Here is a 25,016-nt window from a genome sequence, read left to right on the forward strand (position 1 = left end):
GTCAGTCAGACACGCACATGACTTGCAAATATCTAAATGAAATCCATTGGCACCGAGATATAAAGGTCAGTTCCACTTTTCAGTCTATTTATGTGGGTTACAAAACCACCAGAGAACTATATGGACAAAGATTGGCCTCGACTTTAAGTTAACAACACCAGACTTTTGTTTCTCTCTGTATTTAATCAAGAATATTATCCCTTCTTGATTAAATAACAAACATTTCCTGCAACAGGAAGGCCTGGATAACCCCTGAGTAAAAAGAAAAAGAGGACAGCCTCCAGTGAGAGATAGATAGCCAAGTCAGTACAGGGCAGAGGAGGGGGAGCAGAGGGAGGGGGAGGGGAGGTGGGTCTACAGTTGGAGAACCTTAGGTAGGCGGTGAGTCTCTGAAAGACACGAGTGAAGAGAAATTGCATCCTGCAGGAGATGAGCTCAGCTTGCAGTCAGAAGTCAAAAAGGGCCTGAGGGGAGAGGTGAGAGGGTCACGGAGTCTCTGCAGACCCGCAACATCAACACGGTCCTCCACTGGGTCAACATGAATTAGGTCAGTCTGTAGCACACGCAGTACATGCAGTAGATCCCGTCACACTGAGACATGCCAGGACATCTTCAGCAGTCTGTCTTCCTCTGCTACTGAGAGACTTTATGTTGTCCAGTTTTATCACAAGTTAACTTCACACTTCCTGATTTGCAAAATGTGATTCTCGCACTTGAATTAGACACTTCTAATTATAACCAATAATTTTGCATTTCTGTCCTGAATTGAGCACCTCAGCAAGACACACAAATTGTTACACAATACACAACTAATAAGGGCTGCAACTAACAATTACTTTCATTATCAATTAATCTGCAGATTATTTTTCGATTAGCCAACTAATTGTTTTGTCTAAAGAATGTCAGAAAATAGTGACCAATATCCATTATAAATTCTCACAGCCTAATTTGATGTTTTCAAAGTCCTTGTTCTATTCAACCAACAGTCCCAAACCTAAAAGATGTTAAGTTTAATATCATATGTGACAAAGAAAAGTATTAAATCCTCACATCTGAGACGCTGGAGCAAGAAAATATTGGCCATTTTTGCTTAAAAAATTACTTAAACGTATAATTGATTATAAAAATAGTAGCCGATTCATTTTCTCTTGTTCAACTGCAACTAAACATTGCAGCTCTACAACTAATATCCTGAGTAAAAAGGAAATCAACTACCTGAATTATGAATAAAAACATTATATCAGGTCCGCCAGAGATAAACACCAACCATTTGGAGAAAGGCTGCAGATTGTACCATACATAGCTGCACCTTGATAAGAAAATTTAAATGCCAACATGCATAAATCATGAATTAACTAGTGGATGATGAAGGATAGTGGCACACTCTGCATGCCTCGGGAGATGTCACATTTATAAAATACGGTTACTGTACTAAAGCTGCTGACTGAAACCTGAATTTTTGCTGCTGTGTTATAATGGTGTGAGAGAGAACAGGCCGAAGGATGGACGAAGCCCATGATGAACCAAAACTGCAGGCCTCTGCAAAACACGGATACACAACTGTGTTGCTCTATTCTCATAAGGCCCAGACAGCCAATAGACCACCGACAAGAGCATGAACAATGGTTATGTTGATGCCACAGACATTTTCCACAAGCAGTCAGAGCACAATAACGCTGCGCTGTGGCGATGGATGTGCTCCGCCCCAGACAACAAGACAACCCCCACTCCCCTGTCATCTCCCAGCCTCATTCACGCCTGGACTTCATTATGAGGTGTAACGGAAATCATCATTGGCCATCTGAAAGAATTTACAAGACAATGAAGCAGTCCGAGTCATGCCTCCCCTACACAAAGAACAGTTAGGGGTGAACTGGCTGAACGTGGTGAGACTGAAAAAGATGCTTCCTTTTTGAGAAAATACTGACTGAGTTTAAGACAAGATTCTTTTTTAGGCCCCTATGGTTTTAAACACCTATTGTATGACATAAAAATTAAAAATATCTTTATTTGCTGTAGACTGTTCTTTTTTAGACTATTTTCTAACAAATATTTCCTCTTAAAAGTATAATGAGCCTGATTTAAGCTAAGGGTCAAAACCCCTCTTTACTATTAAATTATTTGGACAATTTTAAATCCATATCAGCATTTTACTTTGCACACAAAATCAGCAGATCACTGACATGCATGACTGATACTATACACATAAAGCTAACCACAGTATCTTTGTTTATGCCTCATCTGCAATTACATTTAGATTTAGAAAAAACAGAAAAAGACCCGTTGGCCCACTGACATCCTGCAGCATACATGCAATGTATGCATCGTTTGTAAAGGCTTCATGTTTATACAGCTGCAAATATCACTTACTAATAAATATGATAAAAGAAACCTACTACCACATGTATTTTGTTATTTTGCATAATAGCAAGATGTTTGTAAGTGATTTCTGTTATTTGTGCGGCAGTTTTAGACAAAAGAAACTGTCAATATTTGTCTTAAATATTAAAACACCTTCAAAATATCACTCATCAAAATATTTGATTACAGTCAAATTTATAAAGGAGATAAATGATGCAATTTAAGAATGTAAAATACAAATATTTTCTTTGTCCATTTCCACTGAAAAGTAAATATTTACATTAATTCAAAATCTATGAAATCACATAAAAACAAATCTAAGCTGCTCATTTAAATTAGACAAATATAAACGTACTTTATAAGTGAGAGAAATCAAAGTGGTGAACTAGAAATCCTCCAAGCACTGAAGTGTTGACACCATCAGGAACCTACTGAAAGCTATAGATGAGATGATGGCAAAATAAAAAGGCCTTCACTGGGCAGCAATGTGGATAATGTGACAGATGCAACAATAAGAGTGCTCTGACATGTTTAGCTAAAATACTATGTGCACCCTGAACAGAGATGTTAGTCAGTGCAAAGACAAAAAAGGAAATTAAATCTCTCTTTCTGTCTCTGCTCATGTTAATAAGTTAAGAATGACTGGCTTGCCACATTTAGATTATCTTGATAAAATTAAGTCAGAGGATAAATGGTCCCTTCACTGGCTGCGATTGTTATTATGAAGGGTGAAACATGACTAATAAATTAATTTCTCATGAAATTTCTAATCTTTTTTGTGTGCAAACACTACTGGCATTTCACACATCCTTTTCATTTTCTATTGGTTGAATGTGGAATCAAGTGGCTGCCCTTTTTAACCACTGGCTTTATTAAATTTGATTTAGTGTATGATATCACACACACACACCCACACCTGTGTGGGTGTGTGTGTGTGTGTTTTATCAGTAATTAGATACTTGGTTAATAGGCATTTCATTTTAAGATGATAGAGGTCCAGCTGATTACAGTCAGATTTAAGGGAATCTGACCAAAAGGAGCTTAATGATGTAAGGAAACTACTTTCATGACCCAAATTAAAGCATATACACCTGTGCACTGACAGGAGAGGCAAACGTGGCCTACAGGGGGTTCACCGGTGGTTCTCAGCCCGCTGAACACACTAGAACCTCTTCAGAGAATAAGCACTGATTTGGCAGTGTTCCTCTTCATCACCACAGCCCATCTTACCTTTTTGTGTCTGTCTTTGAAAGGTAACGCAGGCCATGGCATCTCCTGCAAAAAGTCCTGCCAGTGTTTCTGGTCCTGATCAGACGAGATGAAGACGATTTCCAATTTGTCCTTGTGTTCAGACGCCTTTTTGAACCTGCTGTAAAACTCGCACAGGCTGCCGTTGAACTGCTTGCACGGGGCGTTCAGGCTGCATCCGAAGAAGAGCCCGACCAGGGACAGCTTGGCGCCCAGCGACTGCACGTCCACCTCGGCTTTCTCGCTGTTGACGAGCCGCTCCCCGAGTAGACTCACCAGAAACTCCGACATCGCAGCGTACAGTCCTCGAACACACAACGTGACCCTCAGCCGAGGCTGCTGTACATGTAACCGCTATGTTCAGGCGACACCCAGCACTTCCTCCACCTCCAATTTGAGGTTTTAGGTGAGCTCCCAGCCCGTGAGCCGTTGCGGTCTGTGTTTCACCGCGGCTCGTCCTCCGGTGTGTGAGCGCTGTGCAGGAATGCACTCCGCTTAAATCGCCCTGACTGCAACAGCGGTTGCGCTCTTTTCCCCGCAAAGCTCACACTCTCATCACCACATCTGGTTATTCTATTTACAAAGATCATACTTTATCACTATAATCTTTTTATTTTTAGATGTGTTAAGAACAGCAAACGCAGCTCAATTATTTTTAATGTCTGAGTTTACATGTTTTATACCCTCAAACAAAATGTCCGATTGAAAGCAACTGGATTCTAGGTTTGACCTCAAAAATACATTATATTTTATTAAATGCTTGTGATTTGTACATTTAATAAGCTTCACTAGACAACTCTAAATTAAATTCTGCAAATGTTAAAACCACACACTATTCCTATGGATGTGCTGCCACCTAGTTTTCACAAGTGAAAACTCCCCTGCAACAAAAGTTGAAGTGTAGAGAGTAGAGATTTCTGGTATTACTTCCCTTACTTCCAAGGTGCATGGAGAAGGACACTAGTCTTAAATTGTGAAAAACACTTTCTTCACCTACCATAATAGGAATCAAATAAAAACTGTTTAGCTGGTGGACTTCATCAGGGTCATCATACAACACATTACAAAGTTTTCTTTTGCCACAAATGTTCGACATCAAGTGTCATTTTATTTGAGTCCTACTGCAAGGCAACAAAAATCACACAAAAAATGGTCACAATAAAAAAAAAAAATCCCAAGACATTTTTATAATCAACTAGTGTGTTAGAATAACATTACATTTATCAAATTTACAAGTCAGGAAAAAGTGATTGCACATAAAGCAGGACAAGAACATTTTGTATGATCAGTATTCCAGATAGATATTCCAGTACTGAATTACTTGAATAGCTGTGTACAACAAAGGATGCCAGTCATTTTGGTTGTAAACTTACACAGCTGCTGATTTGCATCAAAGCACAGAGGGAGATGTACCTGGTACATGGTTATCAATCGCACTGAAACTGAATGGTGGTCAAATTTACTGTTCAACAGTGATGAATTCTTGAATGCGTATGACTGATGTGAACAGCGCAGGATGCTTCAGTCCTCAGTGAACATCATCCTCACCAGATCTGCCTTGAAGCATTCCTCCTCCACCAACTTCTGAGGCTGAAACAAGATTACAGTGGGGTGTACTACAGGTTTACTCCCTAGACCACATGCAACATTATATAAGAAACTGAATAGTACTTGAAATTTAGACTCTAATTTCTATGAATTTTTCTTCAAAACATTTATAGTAATTTATAGTAGACTAATTTTTGGTTAATTCATATCAATAAAATAGTCAAGCAGATAGAAATTATTCTTACTGTGCCATATCGCAGCAGAGTGGGAACTCCACTCAACTTCAGTGTCTTCTTGAAGTCATTACTTTGGTCCTTCCAACTGAAGCATGAAAAAGTCATTATTATTATTATTATTATTATTATTATTATTATTAGGCAGCTGATATAATTTACAGGTAGCACATTTGAAACAGGAGACTTGGAAATGCTGAAGAGGATTTTCAGCTCCAACATGAACTTGTATTTGCAAAAATCTGATCAACAGAAACTCATTGACTTTTTTTTAGGACTAAATGATTAATAGATTCATTTAATACGTCTATAAAGTAAGCATTTCTTGGTGCTCTAATACACATTTACACAGCATACCATTTCAATTGAAATCTCTTTTTGTCTTTTACTGACAGTAGTTTATTATATATGTTTGGTAGCATAATTGCCTTATCAAAACCATTGTTTGCATGCAGATCAGTCAAAATGTGATAAAGATTTCCGAATGTAAACATCACAATACCGAAGCCTTTGAAAAGATAATGAAGCTGCTCTGAAAGAAACACATCTATCTTGACTATTAAAAGCTCTCTTGGCTGCCATTACTTTGGGTTATATACATATGATTATTTATATGTACCATACACATAATCATGCTAGTGGCACAAGACTTTCTGGCTGTCTAGAAATGCAATATTTTACAACTGTGCTCACTGTAACTGTTGATCAGTAGCCTAAAATATAAATGTAAAATAAGAGTCATCTGTATAATGTAATTCTGGTTAGTGGCTTCACAAATAATTACTTGTCTTCCATTTTATACAGTTTCAAATCCAGGTAGATCAAATCAGTTTGAGTTTTTGGCTTGAGTTTGTCAACCCATAAATTAAAGTTAAAGTGTAAAGACATTACGTTGGGCTCTGATTGCCTGTGATTGACATCAGTGATCATATTTTATAGAGCAGATTATTAAAAAATACTCAACAAATATATCAATAATTTAAGTGTTGGTTACAGCTCTAATATGGTGTGCTCTCTTGTTTTGTGACAGCAAATGTCATCTGAATGACTCAAGGTTTTAATATGATGACTATAAACAGATATTGAAATAAAGCAGATTAAAATACTGACTAGGCCCTTTCTCCAACTTGACAGTAGATGAAGACAGAGCCCTCAGGAAGATGATTCATCTCTTTTCTAACAACTGGCTCGGCTGAAAGGGAAGAGGAAAAACGGTTTAACTGAAAATGAAATTTAAAAAAGTATCAAGATCCTTAAAAGCAAAACAGTATACACATCTCACGACACTCACAAGAAAGTACAAGCATCTATAGACTATATTATATATGGTAATTCCAGGTAGAAAATATATGAAGTTACCTTTCACACAGTCTGGGCACCAGCTCTTTCCTTGGCCGTCTTTATCACCGGAGAAGTAAGCATAAATATCCTTTCCTTTTCTTTCAGACACAGCCTGACAGAATTCATCATACCCACGCACATTTACTTCTTCGTAATGGGACATCGTTTAGACCGAGTTAAAGTGAAAATGCACTGAGATAAACTATTAAAGTACGATGCACTAAAAGTGTTGTCAGAAATACTGCTCGTCTGAACACTGGACCTGGTAGAAATACTCAAAACTTGACAGTACCACTTCCGGTCTGTGCAAAGGTTCTTAAAGTGACCGTGTACCTGAATAGATATATTAAGCATTTGAAATTCTCATTTGTCAAGGCGAAAAATATTATTTAAATAGAACTATTTCATAGTATTTCACATATTAAGGAATATTACAGAATGCCGTTTATTATATATTAATAATATGTTATTACAAATGCGGTTGGGTTGCCGTTTGACTTCTTTGCCGATCCGTACTTGGTAAAATGTACTTCCGTGTAGCGGCATTCTGTTGTTGTCATGGCGGCGTTTCAAACTGTTGACGAGCTTAGACTAACATTTCAAAAGTTAACAAGGTGCTGTGTTTTAATTAACTGTCAGTTAGCCACATTGTGTGCATGGCTAATTTATAATTCCTACATGAACTGAAAAAAGTAGTTATAAGCGAAGTCGAAATGGCCGAATGGATGATGTTGGGATTAACTTGATGTTAGCGAACTTCAATTCAAAAGCGCTCTTAGCTTGCTAATGCTAACTCTCATTTGCATTAGTTAGTTAGTTAGTTAACTATATATCAAGAATTATTTGCTAGTTTGAAAGAACTTGGCGCTTGTATTAGCTTTAATGACGGCACAGTTATTGCAAAGTGGTCCCACCATTTCCGTGGTACAGCAAAGTCAAGGGAGAGACTGGGTTGTGTTAGGTTCAACCCGAAACGTTCACAACCGCAGCGATTTAACTACTGGGATGTCTCAAACCAAGGTAACCAACAGTGAGAGAAGTATAGTAAACTCTCTAAACTATCTTTAGTCCAGATAGCTCCCTGTACACTCTGTTTTCAGCTTATTTGGTACAACTAGCTAAATCCAATTCAGTCTGGTAACGATACATTAGCCCTGCAATAAATCCTACCTTCATGGAGGTCATAACTTTTTAGTTTTTTGATGTCTTAGAGAGGTGTTGATTTAACTAACGTTATATGGTAATTTAGGGGGCTGTGGTGTGTGGCGCTGTTGAATCGTATTGCCACCAAGCTCGCTGAATTATTTCCAATATTTTGTCCACCTATATCAGTGAAGACACTTCAAGTTCAACAGAACCAAATACTACAGCCCCCCAAATAATCACAAACACCCTTTTAAAACAGTTCGTTAAAAACGTAATGAAGGTCAGAAATATTGTAGGTTGTTGCTGTAGATTGCATTGTATTTGGCTAATTGTACCAAACAAACTGGCAACTGAGTTCGAATGAGGTGAATGACAGAGATATCTGTTGAGAAAGTGGTGTGAAAAGCATGATTGAGTATCACAATGGCTGTTTATATCACATACTGGTTAAGACTGATTGGTATCTTACACACCACAGCTATTGTTCAATGAAGCCTTCCCTGCAAGTACCAACAACCGTGCCACCCATGTACGCCCGCCAGCCCCCATTGTGATAGAGAGGCTGCTGCCGCTGTCAGAGGGGCGTGAGAATGTGGACAGCCCCAGAAGCTCCATCAGCTTCACCACTCTCTCTGAGGAGAGACTGCAGGCTGCGGTTCAGCTGGCCAAGCGAGATCTGAGACGAAGACGCCTTGAGTCACTTACAAAACCCTCTCAGGAGGCCTCCCTCCTTGGTACAAGTGATGTAGAGCTGATTCAGGTAACTGATGTAGGTTAATTGCACAACATTTATAATTGATAGTTTGTGGTTTATGTCCTATTCAAGGAATGATTGCTGGTTTGTTCAGTCAATTAAGTCTTTTTCTCTCTCAATAGGAGCTTGCAGCCACTCCAAGTAAGACGAAGTTAAAGGCCTCCAGTCCAAAAGAGAAAGTGACCCGTCCTGGAGTAAAATTGTCAGTGCACACATCCCAGAAGCATCCTATTTTTCCCATTCCTCGGATTGGCCTGTCACCCCCAACCAGAGACCCTGGCCCAAGGCAATTGGAAGGCCAACAGGCTCCTTTAAGCCAGGAGATCCGCAAGCTGCAAAATGAGCTGGAAGCGTATATTCAGAAAGTAGAAGAGCTAGCCAACAGAGGTGACCCACAAAAACAGCTTGTTACATTAGGCCTGTGTCTCACTGTTGATTATATGTTTAAACAACTTAGCTTGAAAACATTCTCACAGTTTTGGCACCTACCACAATCAGCACACTTTTGTTATGGTTTTACATTGCACGCATAATGATGAATAATAATGAATAATGGGATTTAATCAACAGGAGAGAAAATAGAGGAGCCACTGGAACCTGAAGAGCAAAACAAGTTGGAGATACGCAGACAGAAGCAGGCAGCCCGCTCAGCACGTATCATCTATGTTCTCCAACAACAGGTATTTAAATCTCTACCACCATCTAAGTAAAAAATAAACCTTCACTGACTTTTTAATTTGCTCTGTATCTGTGAACACTGCTTTACAAAATGGTTATTTAATAGGTAAAAGAGATACAAGAAGATATAGAGAAACTACGAAGCCAGAAAATGTGGGACACCAAAAAGGTAAGCATTGTCACAGATTTACTGCTCTGTAGAGCTGAGACCATTCATTTAGATAGTGATAGCATTGAAAACCATGAGTAAAATTACTTTCTTAGGCCTCCTGTCCCTAAAAAAGTAATTGTTCTACATGCCAATCATGTATCCAAACGCATCTATGAGTGGTGTGAAACCACACTTGTATTAGTTTTATTTGTTTCTATCACAGGCATTAAAAAGACACAGTTTCATGTGGCAGTATTTTTACCACATTTAATAATTCTTTAAATTAATATGATTTTGCTAAAAGGAGATTTCGTAAAGTTTCTTCAGCTCTACTGCTAGGCAAAAATCGCAACCTCTGTTTTACTCAATGGTAAACTGATTAACTATCTGTTCTTCTTTCAGTCCATGGCAATAAACCGGCTCGCAGCTGCCCACCGTGGGACACTCAGGGCCTTACAAGTTGTTATCCATCAGCTTTCAGATCTATCTCATGGCAAGATACCCCCTTACTACAAAGAGCTGAGCCAGCTGATTCGCCAGCTCTCTTTGTGCTCAGCTAAAGTCGAGGTGGAACAGGGTTCTGCTGTGCCTGAGACGGCCCTCGACATCCTGCAGAAACTAGAGGTGAGGAGCATAAAATACAGTTAGGAAGTATTTGGATAATGATACTGATCATTGTTTTGGCGCTATTTCAGCACAGCAGATTTGAAATGTAACAACTATCGTATGTAGGACTTGTAATTCTTTTTATACACAGTCCCCCAATTTTAGGACAATTCAGCAGCACAGTAACCCTAAACATATACACAGGCCACTGAAATTCCACCAAACATGCATCAAGTGAAGATAACTGCAGCACAGTTTCTGCTGTTGTTTGTGGGTCATTGACTAATGGCTGTAGTTCACCAACTTTTAAAGATAAGATGACTTATTTAAGTCTAAGTTAACTTTTCCAATTACTTTCTGTCATTAATCGGATGTTGATGTAAACATCCTCAAATTAAAACTGAGAACACTTAACTTCATCGTTTGTGTCATTTCATTCTTATACTTTATGTTTGCACTGCCCTTGGCTCTTGGTACGTTTTGTATATCCGTTATGAATGATTGTTTTTGTTATGTTGTTTATTTTCAATAGTACAGTAAATTGAAAAAATATATTTGGGTTTCATTTTATTTTGTGGAGGGATTGTTGAGGGTTTTTGTAAGTGAATAATCCAAGATATTAATGTCTTGTCACTCTTTTCCTCTTAGACGTTGGATTCTGCCCTCAGTAAGCAAGAGGTGCTCGAAAAGATGCAGGCCCAAGCATGCCCTCCGCACAGGAAAGCTCCTCATTGCAGCATGTCACCTACTAGTGCACCCAAGGGTCCCAGCACCTCAAGTGCACAAGGACCACGCAAACCTGCAAATCCCAAAAGAGGCGTCCGTGGTGAGTGCGATTAGTTTGCATGTTTAAAAGCCTTTACTTCTCTTTAGTAAGCCGTTTGTGCACGTGTGACTTTATAAATAATTTTCTACCCCCAGCAACAGTATTTATTAATACAATTTCACACCTCATGAATCTGTATTTTCCTTCAGATTTCCTACTTAAAACAATGGCCTACTTGCTGAAAGCTGAAAACTGCGCTGAGAGTAAAATCTATGAATGCCTTCTGATGAAGGACAAACCGTTTAGTCTCCCGTGTATCTGGAAGTTACCTAAGGGCTTTTGTGCAGTTGTGTTTGGGCCTCCCACTGTGCCTAAATGGCAGCACCAGGCTGAAAATTGATAAGTAGCCATGAAGAAGTGATAGAAAAACAGGAAGTGAAGTGCAGAACTCTGGCTTTCGGTCCCCCGCTGCTTAGTCTTATGAGCAGTTAACGCCTGCTGGCTGAGATTGCGCTGAGAGGCATCCTGTGGGGCCATTGGGGACAATACGTTTTAGCTGCATCTAGATCTCCCTGGAAACAAACATCTTTGTTGCGTTACATAAGCTGGTTATCAAGTGAGAGAGCAGGCTAATTGTTTAATCGGAGGTGTTGTGTTTGTGCGTAATGCCTTAGCCCCCAGGTTCCAAACTGATTTACTTGGGTTTAATAGTGATGAAGAAGAGTATAGTTTGTTGTTACTGTCACTATTCCTTATTTTCTTTTTAAATAGGATTCAGTAAGTTAAGATCAAATAAATCAAAAAGGTTTCATTTTTCATTTGTGTGAGCAGGTAGGAGAATGGCCTCACAGAAGCCCAAAACTACTTCTCACCAGCCTGTGAACAGAAGAGAAGTGCTCAGGGCTGGCCTGGAGGGCCTCGCCCAGCAGAGGGAGCTGAGAGAGCTGCAGGGACGACCTCAGACAAACACCGCCTGCAGAAAAGGAAGGGCTCTACACTCTGAGCGAAGCAAGGCTGACATTATAATGAAGGTGTTGGCTTGACTTCCACAAAGTTGAATACTGGATTGAATATGTTATAACACACCAAGAAGTGCGTCATATTATATCAGAACCAGGGTGAATTTATTCAAATACACTGGGCTGAGGTGTAAACAATGTGAGGATCATGTGAACAATCTAAACATATATATTTTATCATTTTTGTCACAGCGTAATCAGATACAAGATGCAGGATTCCAGCAGCCTACAGTCTCCTCTCAGCTCAGAGTGAACCAGCTCCCTCAAAAAGAGCACTCTGTGCCCTGGATACCTACATCCCCTCACTCTCCTCCTCCACAGCGGTGAGCCTTTTATCTCTCTGTACAGCTGATGACACATTAGACTTTTTAAAATCATGACCTATTATTGTTCTCCAATGTTTTTGCTCTCAGTCACTCTCAGCGCACACTGGATGATTAACGTCATTACATAACTAAGGCTGTACTGTTGCAATGTCTGAAACTCTAATCTCATGGCAACAGTTTGCATCCAGTATGAATCTACTCATTAATTCATTGTGAATTAATGTGCTCGTGACACAATAACATTTAGAAGTAGAAGAAGAAAAAAAGATTTCTATTTAATCAGAGCACGGAGAGACCTGTCTAATAAGTTGTTATTTGTTCAGCCAGAAGGTGGATGTGAGCAGGATAGTATGATCAGATGCGGGACTAATTGCTTACATTCGCTGGATGATTGTAGGACTTGCCAAATTGGTACAAAAAACACTTATCATATCATCAGCCATGGCATACTACATTTTCAACTATCAAACTAAACAAACTCCAATGCTGGTTCCTTGTGTAAAATGGCTCTGTCTCTTCACTTTTCCATGATTCTTCATCTGCATATTCCTCTCTCTCAATCTCCCCACCGTCTTTTCTGACTTGTCTATCGTGTCTGTGTCTGTGTTTATTATTCTTTCATCCCTCTGCTGTTACCTCAACAGATCCCCTCAAAGGAGAAGAGCAGAACCTCGATGTCTATTCTCTCCCGTGAAGCCCTCAGCCAGCCCTCCAAAGCAGAAGGTGGCCGGTGGTTCGGGAGCAGAGCCGGCGTTGAGCTCAGAAAAGAAGAAACAAGCTCAGAATGAAGCATTGAGGTGAAGCCCGTCTCCTACAACCCTTAGCCAGATTTTAATCTCTTCTATTTATCAGATATTTCATAATGGAATATTATTGTTCCTCAGATTAGTCATTTTTAGGTTTTTGTTATTTGTACTTGACATGACTACATCAGATGGTCTGTCCTAGCAAGAGAAAAGGAAAATGGATGGAATCTGGAGAAGGAATGTTAATGAGGCCTTCCGCTGTGTTCAGCAAGTTATTTCTAACCTCTGTGTCAGACCCCACTTGCTGAGAGCCACAGGCAATACTTTGATTCTAATTCAAAGTTAATTCTTTCCAATAAATGAATCTAGGTGCCTGCTAGAGTGAGGCCATTTCTCTTCATGAGTGATTAATAGCTGGCCTGTTTTCAGTGCTTATAAGCACCTCATTGATTGAGTGCTCCACATATGTCTCTGTTTAATCAAACCTTAATTACTGGAATTGTGCTTTGCAATTAATCAGGGGCTAGCAGCCTGATTTTAGAGATGAGGATTTTATGTTCTTTATTTGAAATGCTTAATTGAGCTTGCATTTTGCTTCATTTGATGATTACTGGCTTGGTACAGGAAAGCCTGGCTGGATAAGATGACGATGCAGAGATTGAAAGAGCTCAACCAGTTAAGTCGAGAAGAGGCTGAACACATTCAGGCATTAAGGTACAGTAGAAATATATAATTACAGTTTTAGCAGACGTAAAACATCTCAGAGGATGCAAGTTGAAGGTCATAATGCTGTATCAGTTGTTGGATGTAGATCCAGCACCAAAAAGGGCCCCCCATTAATCAATCACTATACAATGTACATTACATACTGCATAATGATAATAACATATGCTTAGATTTGTCCTTTGTCCTGTATGAACATTTGCTGTGTAGGTTATTTAAGAGGAATAATTTCCCACCAGTAATGCCACAGCCCAAGGCAGTAATCCACACAGCAATCTGCCATACAGCTCCATGCACCAGGCCTCACAATTAAATGAACAGTTGCATTGGGAATTGGAACACGGACATGATTACCTACAAACAATAGAACAGAAAGTAACACAGGTTGTGATTGCAGCAACATCCCCTCAGCACAAGAGAGTGAATATGTTTCTATCGATCACCTCACATTTCCTAATTAATTTACAGACACAGTTTTACTCTGCAAATCCAGCAACAAAACACAGCGTGAGCCACACATTGTTTGTAGTCAACATTTAGTCCATAAAGCTTTAATTAAATTACAGCCAATGTGCAGGTTTGTACGTCATGCTTCTACACAAAGACAACCAATAGGCCTGATCATTTTTACTCTACTTTATTTTCACGACTGGAAGTTTGACATGTCATAACAGGAAAAACACAGGTGTACTTAATAACATCAATTTGCAATGGCTGACTGCCATTTTGTTTTCTCCAGGGTTATTGGAACACTTTGGAATTGTGCCATCATTAATACTATTAGTCCCACCTGGGCATTTCTTGCTATGATGAGGTAAAATGTCTACCGTGGAAAAGGTCTGTTGCCTATTGTAATGATGGCTGTTCTACCTGCCACTACAACTATTTCACAAACTCAAAACAACAAACTCTACATTAAATATTATTAAAAAATGAATAGTAGGGAGGAGGACCACTCCATCAGTATGGAGGGCCAAAAACGATGTATACTAATGGGCTTATGCCCAATTTTTGTAATGTTTGCAGGCCTTTAAGTTTAACTATATTTTAACACATTTAATATGGGGCTGTGCTGTTTTCAGGATGAGAAAATATTCCATTAGACTTTCTGACAAAGAGCTGAAATCAGAGAGTCATCATATCTTATTGTGTTTTGGGCCCAGTGTCGGTTGCTCCCCCCGCTCCCCCTGCTGCCCCTGTTAACAGGTGATAGGTAATGCACAATAGACCTCTTCACAATGACAGATTATTTCTTGTATGTAATGCTCATGTCACATTCATCAAATCAATCTCTCTCGAGTTATTATGCCCCGAACTGATCTCAGCTGGAGTCGCTGTGAGTAGCGTGTCAGGCTTTGTAAATTAGTTCATTGGCTCGAAAGAAACCAGGATACATTTCCTACAACGTTCACAAGGTCTGTCTCTGTGCAGAGCGGTGGTAGTTTGATAGTTCTGACCTTGTTTAAATGCAGTAAATGTGAATATTTAGACAAACACAGAGCCTGACAAATATTGCTATTTTGTGTAGAATTCCATCAGGCTTGAAAGCCAACTTCAATTTTATTTGTATAGTGCCAAATCATAACAGAAGTTATCTCAGGGCACTTTTCATATAGAGCAGGTCTGGACTGTACTCTTTATAACATTATTTACAGAGACCCAACAGTTCCCACCATGAGCAAGCACTTTGCGACAGTTGGGAAGGAAAAAACTCCCTTTTAACAGGCAGAAACCTCGAGCAGAACCAGGCTCTGGGTGGGAGGTCATCTGCCTCAACCGGTGACCAGCGTCCTAATGATTTTGACTTCCATTACAATTTAACATCTATCTCTCAGAATCCAAAGTGGGCTAAAGTTTGACCCTTACAAGACATTTCTTAATATCATGTTTTAATAATGTTGTCGGGGAATAAAATATCTCTCTCAGCCTCTTTACAGTTGAAGCTATTCAGCCACAGAAGTTCTTCTGTGACAGCTTGCAGTGTGGGTGTGCTTTGGTTTACAGGTCAGAAGTTGTCTCGCCAACTCAGTGGGCTGAGAGAGCCGAGCAGAAGGCCAGAGAGAGAATTCAGCCCCTTCTGGATGAAGCACAGGTAGTAAGACTTATCTGTTGTCTGGGTAGAGTCACATTTTCCTTCCCTTTCCTTCCTTTTATATGTCTCCTGTAGAAGAGGGATAAATTGGGACTTTTTGAGTATTAGTCTTGTTTTTATTAAATGACATTTACTTTAGATTGGTGTGGCTGAGTTTGTCTTTGTTTGTTTACCTCAGCAGATTGGTGAGTCCAGGAACCGGATCAGCTCCTCACTGAGGAATCGGCTGTCTGAGCAGGCTGCAGAGAGGGTGAGCTGCACTGCTGTTGCCAATAATTCACAGGAGAATTGGCCTTGCTATTGATCAAAGTTTGAATTTGGTGTCATAGCCATGATTAAACAACAAAAACTGAATAGTTGTACGATTATCTTTTTGTGGATGTTGTCCTCCACAGGCAGCAGAGAGTGCTGAGCAGCTGAGTGAGGCTCTGCTGGAAGATCTGTTGGAGGACAGTGCACGGGCAGCGTGGGCAGTTGCAACAGACAGACAATTGGAGGGCATGGCTGAGTGTAGGCTGCAGGCCCCCACCCTGGAGAGTATGCTGCTTCGTATGGAGGAGATACAGGTGAGAGCTGCCCTACAGAAAGGCCCACTAACAGAAGGTCAGCGTGGAACCCGAAAGGTCACCAATGACCGGGTTGTTATTTATAGTGAGCTGTTGTGACAGCTTTGGTCTGGTGTTGTTTACTGATGCAGTGTCTAGTCTGGACTCACTATTGGCAGGTGGGCAATGTGTTTATAAAATGTGTTTCTCCCTATGTGTCTGAGCAGAGAGATCAGGAGGAAGTGAGGAGACGGTTTGCTTCTATCACCTATTCGGACCCTCTTCACTGGGACCGACCAGGAGGAGCAGCAGGTAAAAAAAACTAAATGGTGTTAACACAAACACACTCCTGTTTATCCCCTGTAACTGCATTTTTCAGAGATATGACTTCGCTCTGATGTCTCCTGTAGGTGGAGACAGTGCTACAACTAACAAGAGTAGGTGAATACTTGTCATTCTGATTCTACGCTCTTCTCATTTTTCTGTCTGTCCCCTGCTCTACCCCATCCCTCTCAACACACACTACCGCTACCCTTTCCTCTCTTTTCTTCCCAGGACCCCAGTGCCATGCTCCGGGCTCCAGGCCAGCCTCCCCTCAGCCAATTAGGCTCACAAAGCCAGTGCTGAGGCAGAGCTGTGCAGCTGATATTGTCCTAGAGAAACCCGTGGAGGCTGGGTGAGTTCCTCTGTCCTTAACCTTTTTTTTTTTTTCTTCACTCAAATAATTTCTACTTCTCATCTTTTGCTTAATGGCTTCCCCTCCTTGCTGTTTTATTCATGTTGAAGGGGCAGTAGTGACATTTTGTGTAGTAATGTTCCCAGAATATTAACTAGATTGCAGTATCAGGGTTTGACCTATTTAACTTCCTCCTCAATCGTTTGAGCTGAAATTATAGGTCTGAGCCCTCATTATAAGTTATCACAGCTCCAGCACAGTACTGGTAATTGTATGGCATTATGATATAATCCTTTGTTTAAAAAATAGACATATAGAAATGTTGGATTACTTGGAAAATCTAAGTCATTTTTTATGAGAAAAATAAATGTATCGACGTCCAACAGCATCATCCACAGGAAGTCATTCACCATTGTTATAATTAGGCCTCCAGACTGGATGAAAAGTGGTTGCTGTTTTTCCAACGATACACAGTTACTCATCCCACAAAACTCACTTGGTGGCTACCATACCCAGGGCAGAGTCTATTCCTGACTCTGGCAGCAGACTCCACAGAGAGACCCTCCACTGCCCAGGGCTTTGGCTGCAGCTGCTGTACTGCTTAAATTAATGAGGAACTTGGAAGGAAGAGACAAGAGAGTGGAAGGACTTGAAGTTGTTGACACAGACAAGCCAGCAGGATACAGCTTCTAACAAATTCAAGCAGCACCATTAGCAAATTGAAGTCAGTCAGACTTGGAGTGCCTCAGGTCCAGTTCCCTCAATGGAAACTTTGCCCTGAGATCCACTGTGACTCATCTTATACTCTTCTTAACGCATCCATCGTGTAATAGCTCTATTTGGCAATCATAACACAGGCGCTAAATAGTCAACTATTTAGTGTCTATTCTTTAAAAGAGGTGTTTTTCTTGTTTTTAGAGGTATCCAGCCTGGCAGCTTCTTAATAAAGGCAAAGCAATTTGAGAACTGCCAGCTCATTTGTTCTGAAACTCTCTGAATCTCTGCGACATAAAACAGAGACAGACCTGCCTGCATCGCTTTTTGTCCTCAGTCCAAATTACAGTGCCTTCAAGGAGTATTGGCATCCCGCTGGACCATTTCATGCTCTCTCTTAACACTTTAAATCACAGTAGATGTAATTAGGATTTTTTTGACACTGATCGATTGGAAAAAAAAAACTAATCTCTGCATATTCACTTCAATGAATTACACATTTAGAACACCAGATAACAATTTATGATTTTATTAAATGTATCAAACCCCTAAACAAGTATTAATCATAAGATAAACAGTTATCTAGTAACAAATAGTGTTCATGTTAAAGAAGGGAAAAGGCCTTACAAAACAGGGTGCTTCAAATTAAAGTTAAAAGATGTCATTAATGAATGAATCAGCTCAGCGTTTCAGCAGTAGTCTGCTTTTTACAAGAAGTGGTTGGTATGTGTTTTCTATGAAGTTAATATGTTGGTTGATGATTTAATGGTAACATCTGAGATTCCTTGGGTAATGACTGTTGGTTTCTGTCATTGATCAATATAGTCTCTTAGTAATTATCGACAGTGACAGCAGCATGGAGAGTGGGCAGCTTTGTTGTCTGCACACTCACACATCATGGCGGCACTGAATCTCTTCACCATTAGATGTCCCTCAACATTTCCAGTGCAATAATGAAACAGTTAGATAAGTGGGATTGCTAAAAATGTCCCGCTCAACATGACAACACAACTTTGTATTGATAGCTTATGGTTATGTGTATGAAAACGTGTCTGCAATGTTTTGTGGCTCCAAGATTGCTTGCCATGCAGTAATAGTATTCGTTATCATTTGAAAAAATAATTACCATCAATTCTAATACATTGTCCACATTAGTTGCCTCTTCCCCACTCTGAATGAAGACCCAACCAATTCAGTACTTGCCGGCTGCTTCGACAATAAGTTATTTTGTCTGGGGAAAAAAGCCTTAATTTTCATATTAAATTTAATAGCCAAGTGGCAATGGGAGTTTTTCTGTGCCTGCACAAATACATATTTGTCTATCAAAACAGAGGGTTTTTTTGTTGCTTATGCCCTACAACGAGGTACAAGCAGAAACTTTGTGTAAGGGCAACTCTAGACGCACAGCAGCCTTTTTCCCAGTGCTTTGTCCCCTAAGAAGTAATAAAGTGGTACGTAGGGAGTCATTTGGTGTGAGATAGATGGAGAAATTGTTTTCATTAGGCACATTGTTTTATAGAGCTGTCTTTTGGGGCCAAGAAGTTGTTTTGTAAACTGAGCTGAGCTGTAAGGGAAGATAAGTGGGCTACCTATGTTGCCAGCTAAAATGACCCTGGTGACACATTTTACAACACATAACAGAGGAGGTGAAGCAAAGAAAAGTTTTGAGTACACAACCCTGCAGCATTGGCAATACCAAAACAAAAACACACATAATACAGTACACAGAGAACCGCATTAACACTTATTAACCAGCCTTCCCCACACTTGTTGCAGTCTGCGTGTTGAACTCAGCTCCTGTTGATTTAATGTCAACACGTATCCTTCATTTAGGACATGTCAGAGGGTGTAGGTCTTTAACAGGAAGTAATCGGATCGGAGTTTCACAGCAGTCCTTGAGATAACTGTGAAATGACATCTGACAGTCTGAGGAAATGAGCTGCATTAGTGTCCAAGAAAACAATCTAGATGATAAGACTTTTAAGCAGCAATCAGCATAAAGTATACAGGGCTGGTGGGGAGAGGAACATATGGATAAAGCAGAATGGAGAATTATTGATGACATTGATAAAATTCTGCTTTCATGTTGCTTATACAGCAATTGAGTGCATTAGTTCCTATGGAGGAAAACAGCCCAAAAATGCCGTTTGTTCTTGTGTAGGTGTGTATGTGTTAAACCTCTGTCCGTGCTGACTCCTCTACTGCTCAGTGCGGCAGTGTGGAGACGTTTAATTTTGGGGGTTTGGAGCAGCAAAATGTGCAGAGATGTCATCCTGTGTGTTGTCTCAGCCCTGATTGGTTGTTCATAACCCACATTTCTCAGCCCAGAGAGACAAATCAGTCGCTGCCGTCAGCAGGAAAACAGAGTCATGCATGTAATCATGCACCCCACACACACACACACACACACACACACACATTTAAACACACCAACGAAGAAAATGTGTTGCTGTGATGTAGCTTACAAAAGCAGGTATTTCTCAATGTGCTTTTCAGTGGAGGCTTCTTTGATTGTATTGTTTGATGACTGATAGGGACGCTGGAAGACCGTTATTTGGTTTTGACTTTCCTGATTTTTTGATTTAGGTGCTGTTATGGAGGCACGTAGCTGAGGAAGGGGAGGACTGATGGGGGAATGCAATTTTCAAAATAATTACTCTCAGCTGATTTGAAAAAGCAGATCTCATTTTGATGCTCAAGCTATTCTGTTATGGTTACTTTTGAGTCATGACTTACAACAGCAGGACCTAACAGAAGAGAGTTTTTGTTCGCTGTTTGTGTGAAAGTAGTTGTTTACATTTCACTAATATTTTAACACTTCCATTATCCATCACTAGACATAACACCGGCACTGTTTCCAAAGCAGCAAATCTTATTCTTTACCGTGGCTGTCTATGAGCTTGTGTGAGTGCCATCAAACGACCACTGAGACAATGGAGGGAGAGATTTCATCTTTGAAAACATCAGCAGAGCAGCAGGTAGGATTTATGTATCCATGGTGAAGAGCCCAGACATAGACCCCCCCCCCCCCCGCGCCACCTCTTGGCTAATGCTGACCGACCCACCGCAGCTCCATCAGCAGGTCAAACAAATCAATGAAAAGATGAAAGCCTCACTCAGCAGTATTCTAAACCTTTCATGTATTTTTTTTATTCGCCCCTGTGTTCATGGCTACAGTTGTCTCCTCAGGCAAGTATTACAAACAAGCTGGAAGCTGTGTTGCACAGGAAATGGCTTCAGTTGTTGTGATTACATTGTTTTTTTGAATATCAAAAGATTTTCTGAGTAGTGCAATACTGAATAAACAAGAAAATCTCTAATATTTCCTCCATACTAGTCATCCTCCCCCTGTTTCTTACCACACAGATCTTTCCTGCTGTTCTCAAAAGCTCATCAGGGCCTCTGTGAATCTCGCTTGGATCACCCCTTCTACAATCTCTCTTTACGACTCAGCTTCAGCGCAGCCTGCGTCCCTTTTGATATATTGCACAAGACACTGTCCTTTGACAGGTCCCGGGCAATACATGGCTGGAGCTTTTGTAGAGAAATGAGAAGACAAACTTGAAAGTCACTTGAGGTGATCTCGCTAGTGCTGTTCATCTGTTTTGGTTTGTGTATGTCTTGTGCAGGCCAAGTTGTAGTTGGGTGAATGTGACGGGTAGAAGATGGTTTTTTTGTGTGTGTGTGTTTTTTTTGTGATTCGGCCATCCAATTTATGCTCCCCTGTAAATCACAGCCCACACAGAAACATACACACACACACCCTTGTGAGCACACAGATTTAATTAAATATTCATGATAGATGTCACATATGGTTGTTGCTTTAGTCCTTTAGTCCTCTCATTGAGTGAGCAGATACCACTAACACGTAATCGTAACATTTCTGTTACTAGTATTTTTTTTGTCATTTATCACCTTTTCACAGATATAAATGCAGGATTACTTTTTCCCATGGAGACCACTTTTATGGTGTTTGTTGGAAAGGCAGTCTGGTTCTTGTTCATTTTTGAATATGGTATAAAAACTGTGGGTGCTATTCTGATTTCACGAATTGGAAGTGATTTGTAGGGTGCTGTTTTGTTGTTTTGGTCCTCAGACGCCCATCAGACAGTCAATCGACCCATTTCAGACTGGAAGCAGAGTTAAACTGTGCTGGCACTTTGATATTTATGGCCACCCTGCAGTTTGCAGCCCCCACAGTCAAAACAGAAACAAGTTCAGCTGAGGCTGGGGAGCACAATAGAGAGGCACTTTGCTTTGGGAGCCGCTGCAACACTAAATATAGCACCGAGCGCGCCGTCGCAAGAGCCAGGCTGATTTGTCCAAGCAGAGAGGATTATAAAGCCAGTTCATGGCAATGCCCAGCTGAGCCCCTACTCGCTATGAGGAGCAGGCAGGCGAGAGAGCTGGCCTGCGCTCTGACACCTCTCCTAAATTCATCATCCTCAGCCTCATATCGGGCACAGCGAGTGTTTCTGGTCAATCACAGTGCTGCACTCCATTCAGGCTCCCTCGTCAATAAACGAGTTTCCCTCTTCTCCACAGCCACAGCTCTCAGAAGCCCTTTACCCAGTTCATACAGTGTGATGAAAAGGTGTCGTGGAAATTACCTGATTGCCTGTCCTTGTGTTTCCTCAGACACAGTATCCTCTCTGAGAACAGCCTTGCGGAGGAGGCATCCCATGACGAACAGCAGCCCAGACACAGCACCATGTTCCCAGACCCAGTGGAGCGAAGCAGGGGGGCTCTTATCTCTGTGCCAGGCAGCGTGCTGAGAAACATCCGGCGGTACCGGGAAGACTACGAGGCCTACCTGCGTGTTGTGGCTCATGAGGCTGTCGGCAGCTTCAACCCCTGGGCCATTGCAGACAGGTAAAAGACTAACAGTGAAGCCATCATGGAAAGGTTTTCTAACATCTTTATTCCCCTCTGGGTGACAGAATCTGTAGAATAATACATTCAGACACTTGTCCTTGACATTTTATAAAATATTTGTCCTTCCTGCTTTCTGTTTTGATTCTGGATGAGTTTGATGGACCTAATGTGCAGTCTCAACTGCTCGCTCTGAGAGGATCATGTGGAGGTTTGCATAGTGTCTCTGCATAGTTTTGCATAGTGTCTCTCTGGTGCTCACCGTTGTTCTTCTTTCCCACTTGCAAATTTGCATACTTAACAGAATTTTTAAGTTGCTGCAATGCAGACGACTCCCTCTCATATCCACTTGTTTGTTATATCAGTTCTAAACTCGTGAAAGATACATTTTGAATGTTGGATTCTTTCAGAGATGTGCGTGGGATTGTGAACAGCTCAATAAATAGTTTTTGCTTAAATTTTGAGCCGAAGAAACTGACGCACAGTCCCACACATGGGATCTCACTGCTTGTGTCACTGGCTCATTATCAGTCCCACATCAATGGGCCGAAGTTTTCAAGAGATGGATCTGTACTTTTCTGAATTTGGAGAAAAATAAGGGTGTTGTGTGAGGAGAAGCCATCCAATTAGCTCAGTGTTTTTGGATAGAGAACACATACACATAGGCATGTACACCCCCTGCTGTTCTGACACAGTGTAGAAACCTGTCTGTGCGATGGGATGGTAATGAGCGGCCTAGTGTTGCCGTGGAGCCAAACCCCCTGGAGGATCTCGTTCATTCAGTCTGCTAACAGATTGATTGCAAAATAGCAAAAGTTGAGCACATCCAAAACACAGTAAACATACAAAACTCAAGCTATTTTATTATTATAAATATAAATTTTTTTTTTTATACTATTAGCTTGGTAGACAGCTGGATATGGAAATGCATGGCAAAACAGAGCAGGATAATAATTCAGTGGTTGGATATGTTTTGTATTTTTCATACACTAATTTCAAGCTTGTTCATGTTATCGGGGAGCTAATTTAGTTTTTGTGGTGTATTTCATTATATTTGGAGCTTTAAACATACAGAATATGAAGCATATTAGTGTTATTAGTTAGTAATAATGGCTGTTCCTGATCCATAATGGTGTTTCACCCCAGTGTTGAGAGCAAAGTATTCTTGTATTGACTCTTCAAAGGTACAGGTAGTTCAACACACAATTGCTCTGATTGTTTTGTTGCACCTACAACCCTAATGATTTGATGTTTTCGGGGCTCTGTAAGGGAGATCCAAGAGTGTGTGCCACTTTCACTTATCCCCTATGTCCCTGCTTCAGTGTCTGTGTGTGTGTTGACCCAGATAATGATCAAAACACTGAAATTTAGCTTGATGCTGCACCAAGCTCACCAGTCTTTCGAGATATTTTCTTTAATTTTATGCCTTTCAAGACAAGTTTTTCATGTCTACCTCTGAAAGTCAGCAGACACGCTGGTTAGAAAAAACCTGCTTTAATCGCTCCTTTTGCATTTTTGAAAATAATGACACAAGGTGGATGATTTACATTTTCTTTGAAATCTTAATAAGTGAACTCAAATGTCACTCTTGTGTTATACATACATACTTATTGTGTCCCTTGTGTCCCAGGCTATATTATAACAATCACACTGTCTAGATTTGTTCTTGTTATATGAAATAGTAATAGTGGTCACATGAATTTCATTGTCATATATGATCATTTTGTTTCAATTGTTGTGATGCAAAACATGATTTGTCCGATGTTGGACTGACTTTTCTGCCAAATTAAAGTTTGTATATGTCTATTTAAAATTCAGAAGAGGCCGTCTTTGCAGCTTGCTTTTAAGACTTGCGCTCTCTAATGTCCCTGTTCTTTCCTGTCCCACAGCCTGGCAGAGGAGTTGCTGTCGGAGGCTCTGGCTGACGTGGCAGCAGAGTTTCAGGACGTGGTGGAGGAGTACGCCGAGGCCGTCTTTACCTCAGAGTTTCTACACCCGATCCAGTCGCCTCCTACTTCAGCTGCAGCTTTGGTCAGCCAATAGGATGTTACAGCATCATGGATGTAGCAGTTTCTTACAAATTGTTAGAATATTTATTTATTATTTTGGTGGAAAATCTGTATTTTCACACTTTCAGTGATTGTAAATATCAAGGATTTTGTCAACAAAGGACTATGATTATTTGCCATTTTTCTACAGTTTCACAGGCGGATATTTCATATTGGAATGAAACTCTGTCACCTATGTAATGTGTTTTGCTAATGTACAAAGATCTGTACATTAAGAGGTGTTTATAGATCCCCACTTTGATGTGGCAACCGATGACTTTATTTAATTGGGATTGTCTGTATTCTTTAATGAAGCTGCAGCAGATGAGATCGTTGAGTTGCACAGGGAGCATTAGTCACATTATTCTTTATGGTCCATCTGTATCGGTGATTGAATTCCACCGGGAAAGTTAGTTTAGTTTA

At 40.4% G+C, this 25,016-nt stretch overlaps 3 protein-coding genes across 3 annotated transcripts in view; 1 reads left to right on the forward strand and 2 right to left on the reverse strand.

Moving 5' to 3' along the window:
- The window catches only part of nxn (nucleoredoxin), a 56,766-nt gene extending 52,710 nt beyond the window's left edge, over nucleotides 1-4,056 (reverse strand). The window contains exon 1 of the mRNA XM_070905851.1: nucleotides 3,592-4,056. Coding sequence (XP_070761952.1) covers nucleotides 3,592-3,900 — 309 coding nt within the window. The 5' untranslated portion in view covers nucleotides 3,901-4,056. The remainder of the gene's footprint in view (nucleotides 1-3,591) is intronic.
- A 641-nt stretch (nucleotides 4,057-4,697) lies between these two features.
- txndc17 (thioredoxin domain containing 17) lies at nucleotides 4,698-6,964 on the reverse strand. The gene is made up of 4 exons (XM_070906100.1): nucleotides 6,750-6,964; nucleotides 6,501-6,582; nucleotides 5,403-5,478; nucleotides 4,698-5,199 (listed from the first exon to the last, which is right to left on the reverse strand). Exons 1-4 carry the CDS (start codon nucleotides 6,892-6,894, stop codon nucleotides 5,131-5,133), a joined length of 372 nt encoding a protein of 123 aa, XP_070762201.1. The 5' UTR covers nucleotides 6,895-6,964; the 3' UTR covers nucleotides 4,698-5,130.
- A 649-nt stretch (nucleotides 6,965-7,613) lies between these two features.
- kiaa0753 (KIAA0753 ortholog) lies at nucleotides 7,614-24,588 on the forward strand. Its single transcript, XM_070906448.1, has 18 exons — nucleotides 7,614-7,751; nucleotides 8,356-8,637; nucleotides 8,754-9,018; nucleotides 9,202-9,311; nucleotides 9,416-9,478; nucleotides 9,863-10,084; nucleotides 10,715-10,892; nucleotides 11,661-11,863; nucleotides 12,044-12,174; nucleotides 12,822-12,974; nucleotides 13,548-13,637; nucleotides 15,651-15,738; nucleotides 15,917-15,988; nucleotides 16,134-16,304; nucleotides 16,511-16,595; nucleotides 16,839-16,959; nucleotides 22,312-22,545; nucleotides 24,435-24,588. Exons 1-18 carry the CDS (start codon nucleotides 7,614-7,616, stop codon nucleotides 24,586-24,588), a joined length of 2,760 nt encoding a protein of 919 aa, XP_070762549.1.
- The last annotated feature ends 428 nt before the right edge of the window (nucleotides 24,589-25,016 follow it).

Source organism: Enoplosus armatus, chromosome 5 (genome assembly GCF_043641665.1).
Source record: "Enoplosus armatus isolate fEnoArm2 chromosome 5, fEnoArm2.hap1, whole genome shotgun sequence".
NCBI classification, from domain to species: domain Eukaryota; kingdom Metazoa; phylum Chordata; class Actinopteri; order Centrarchiformes; family Enoplosidae; genus Enoplosus; species Enoplosus armatus.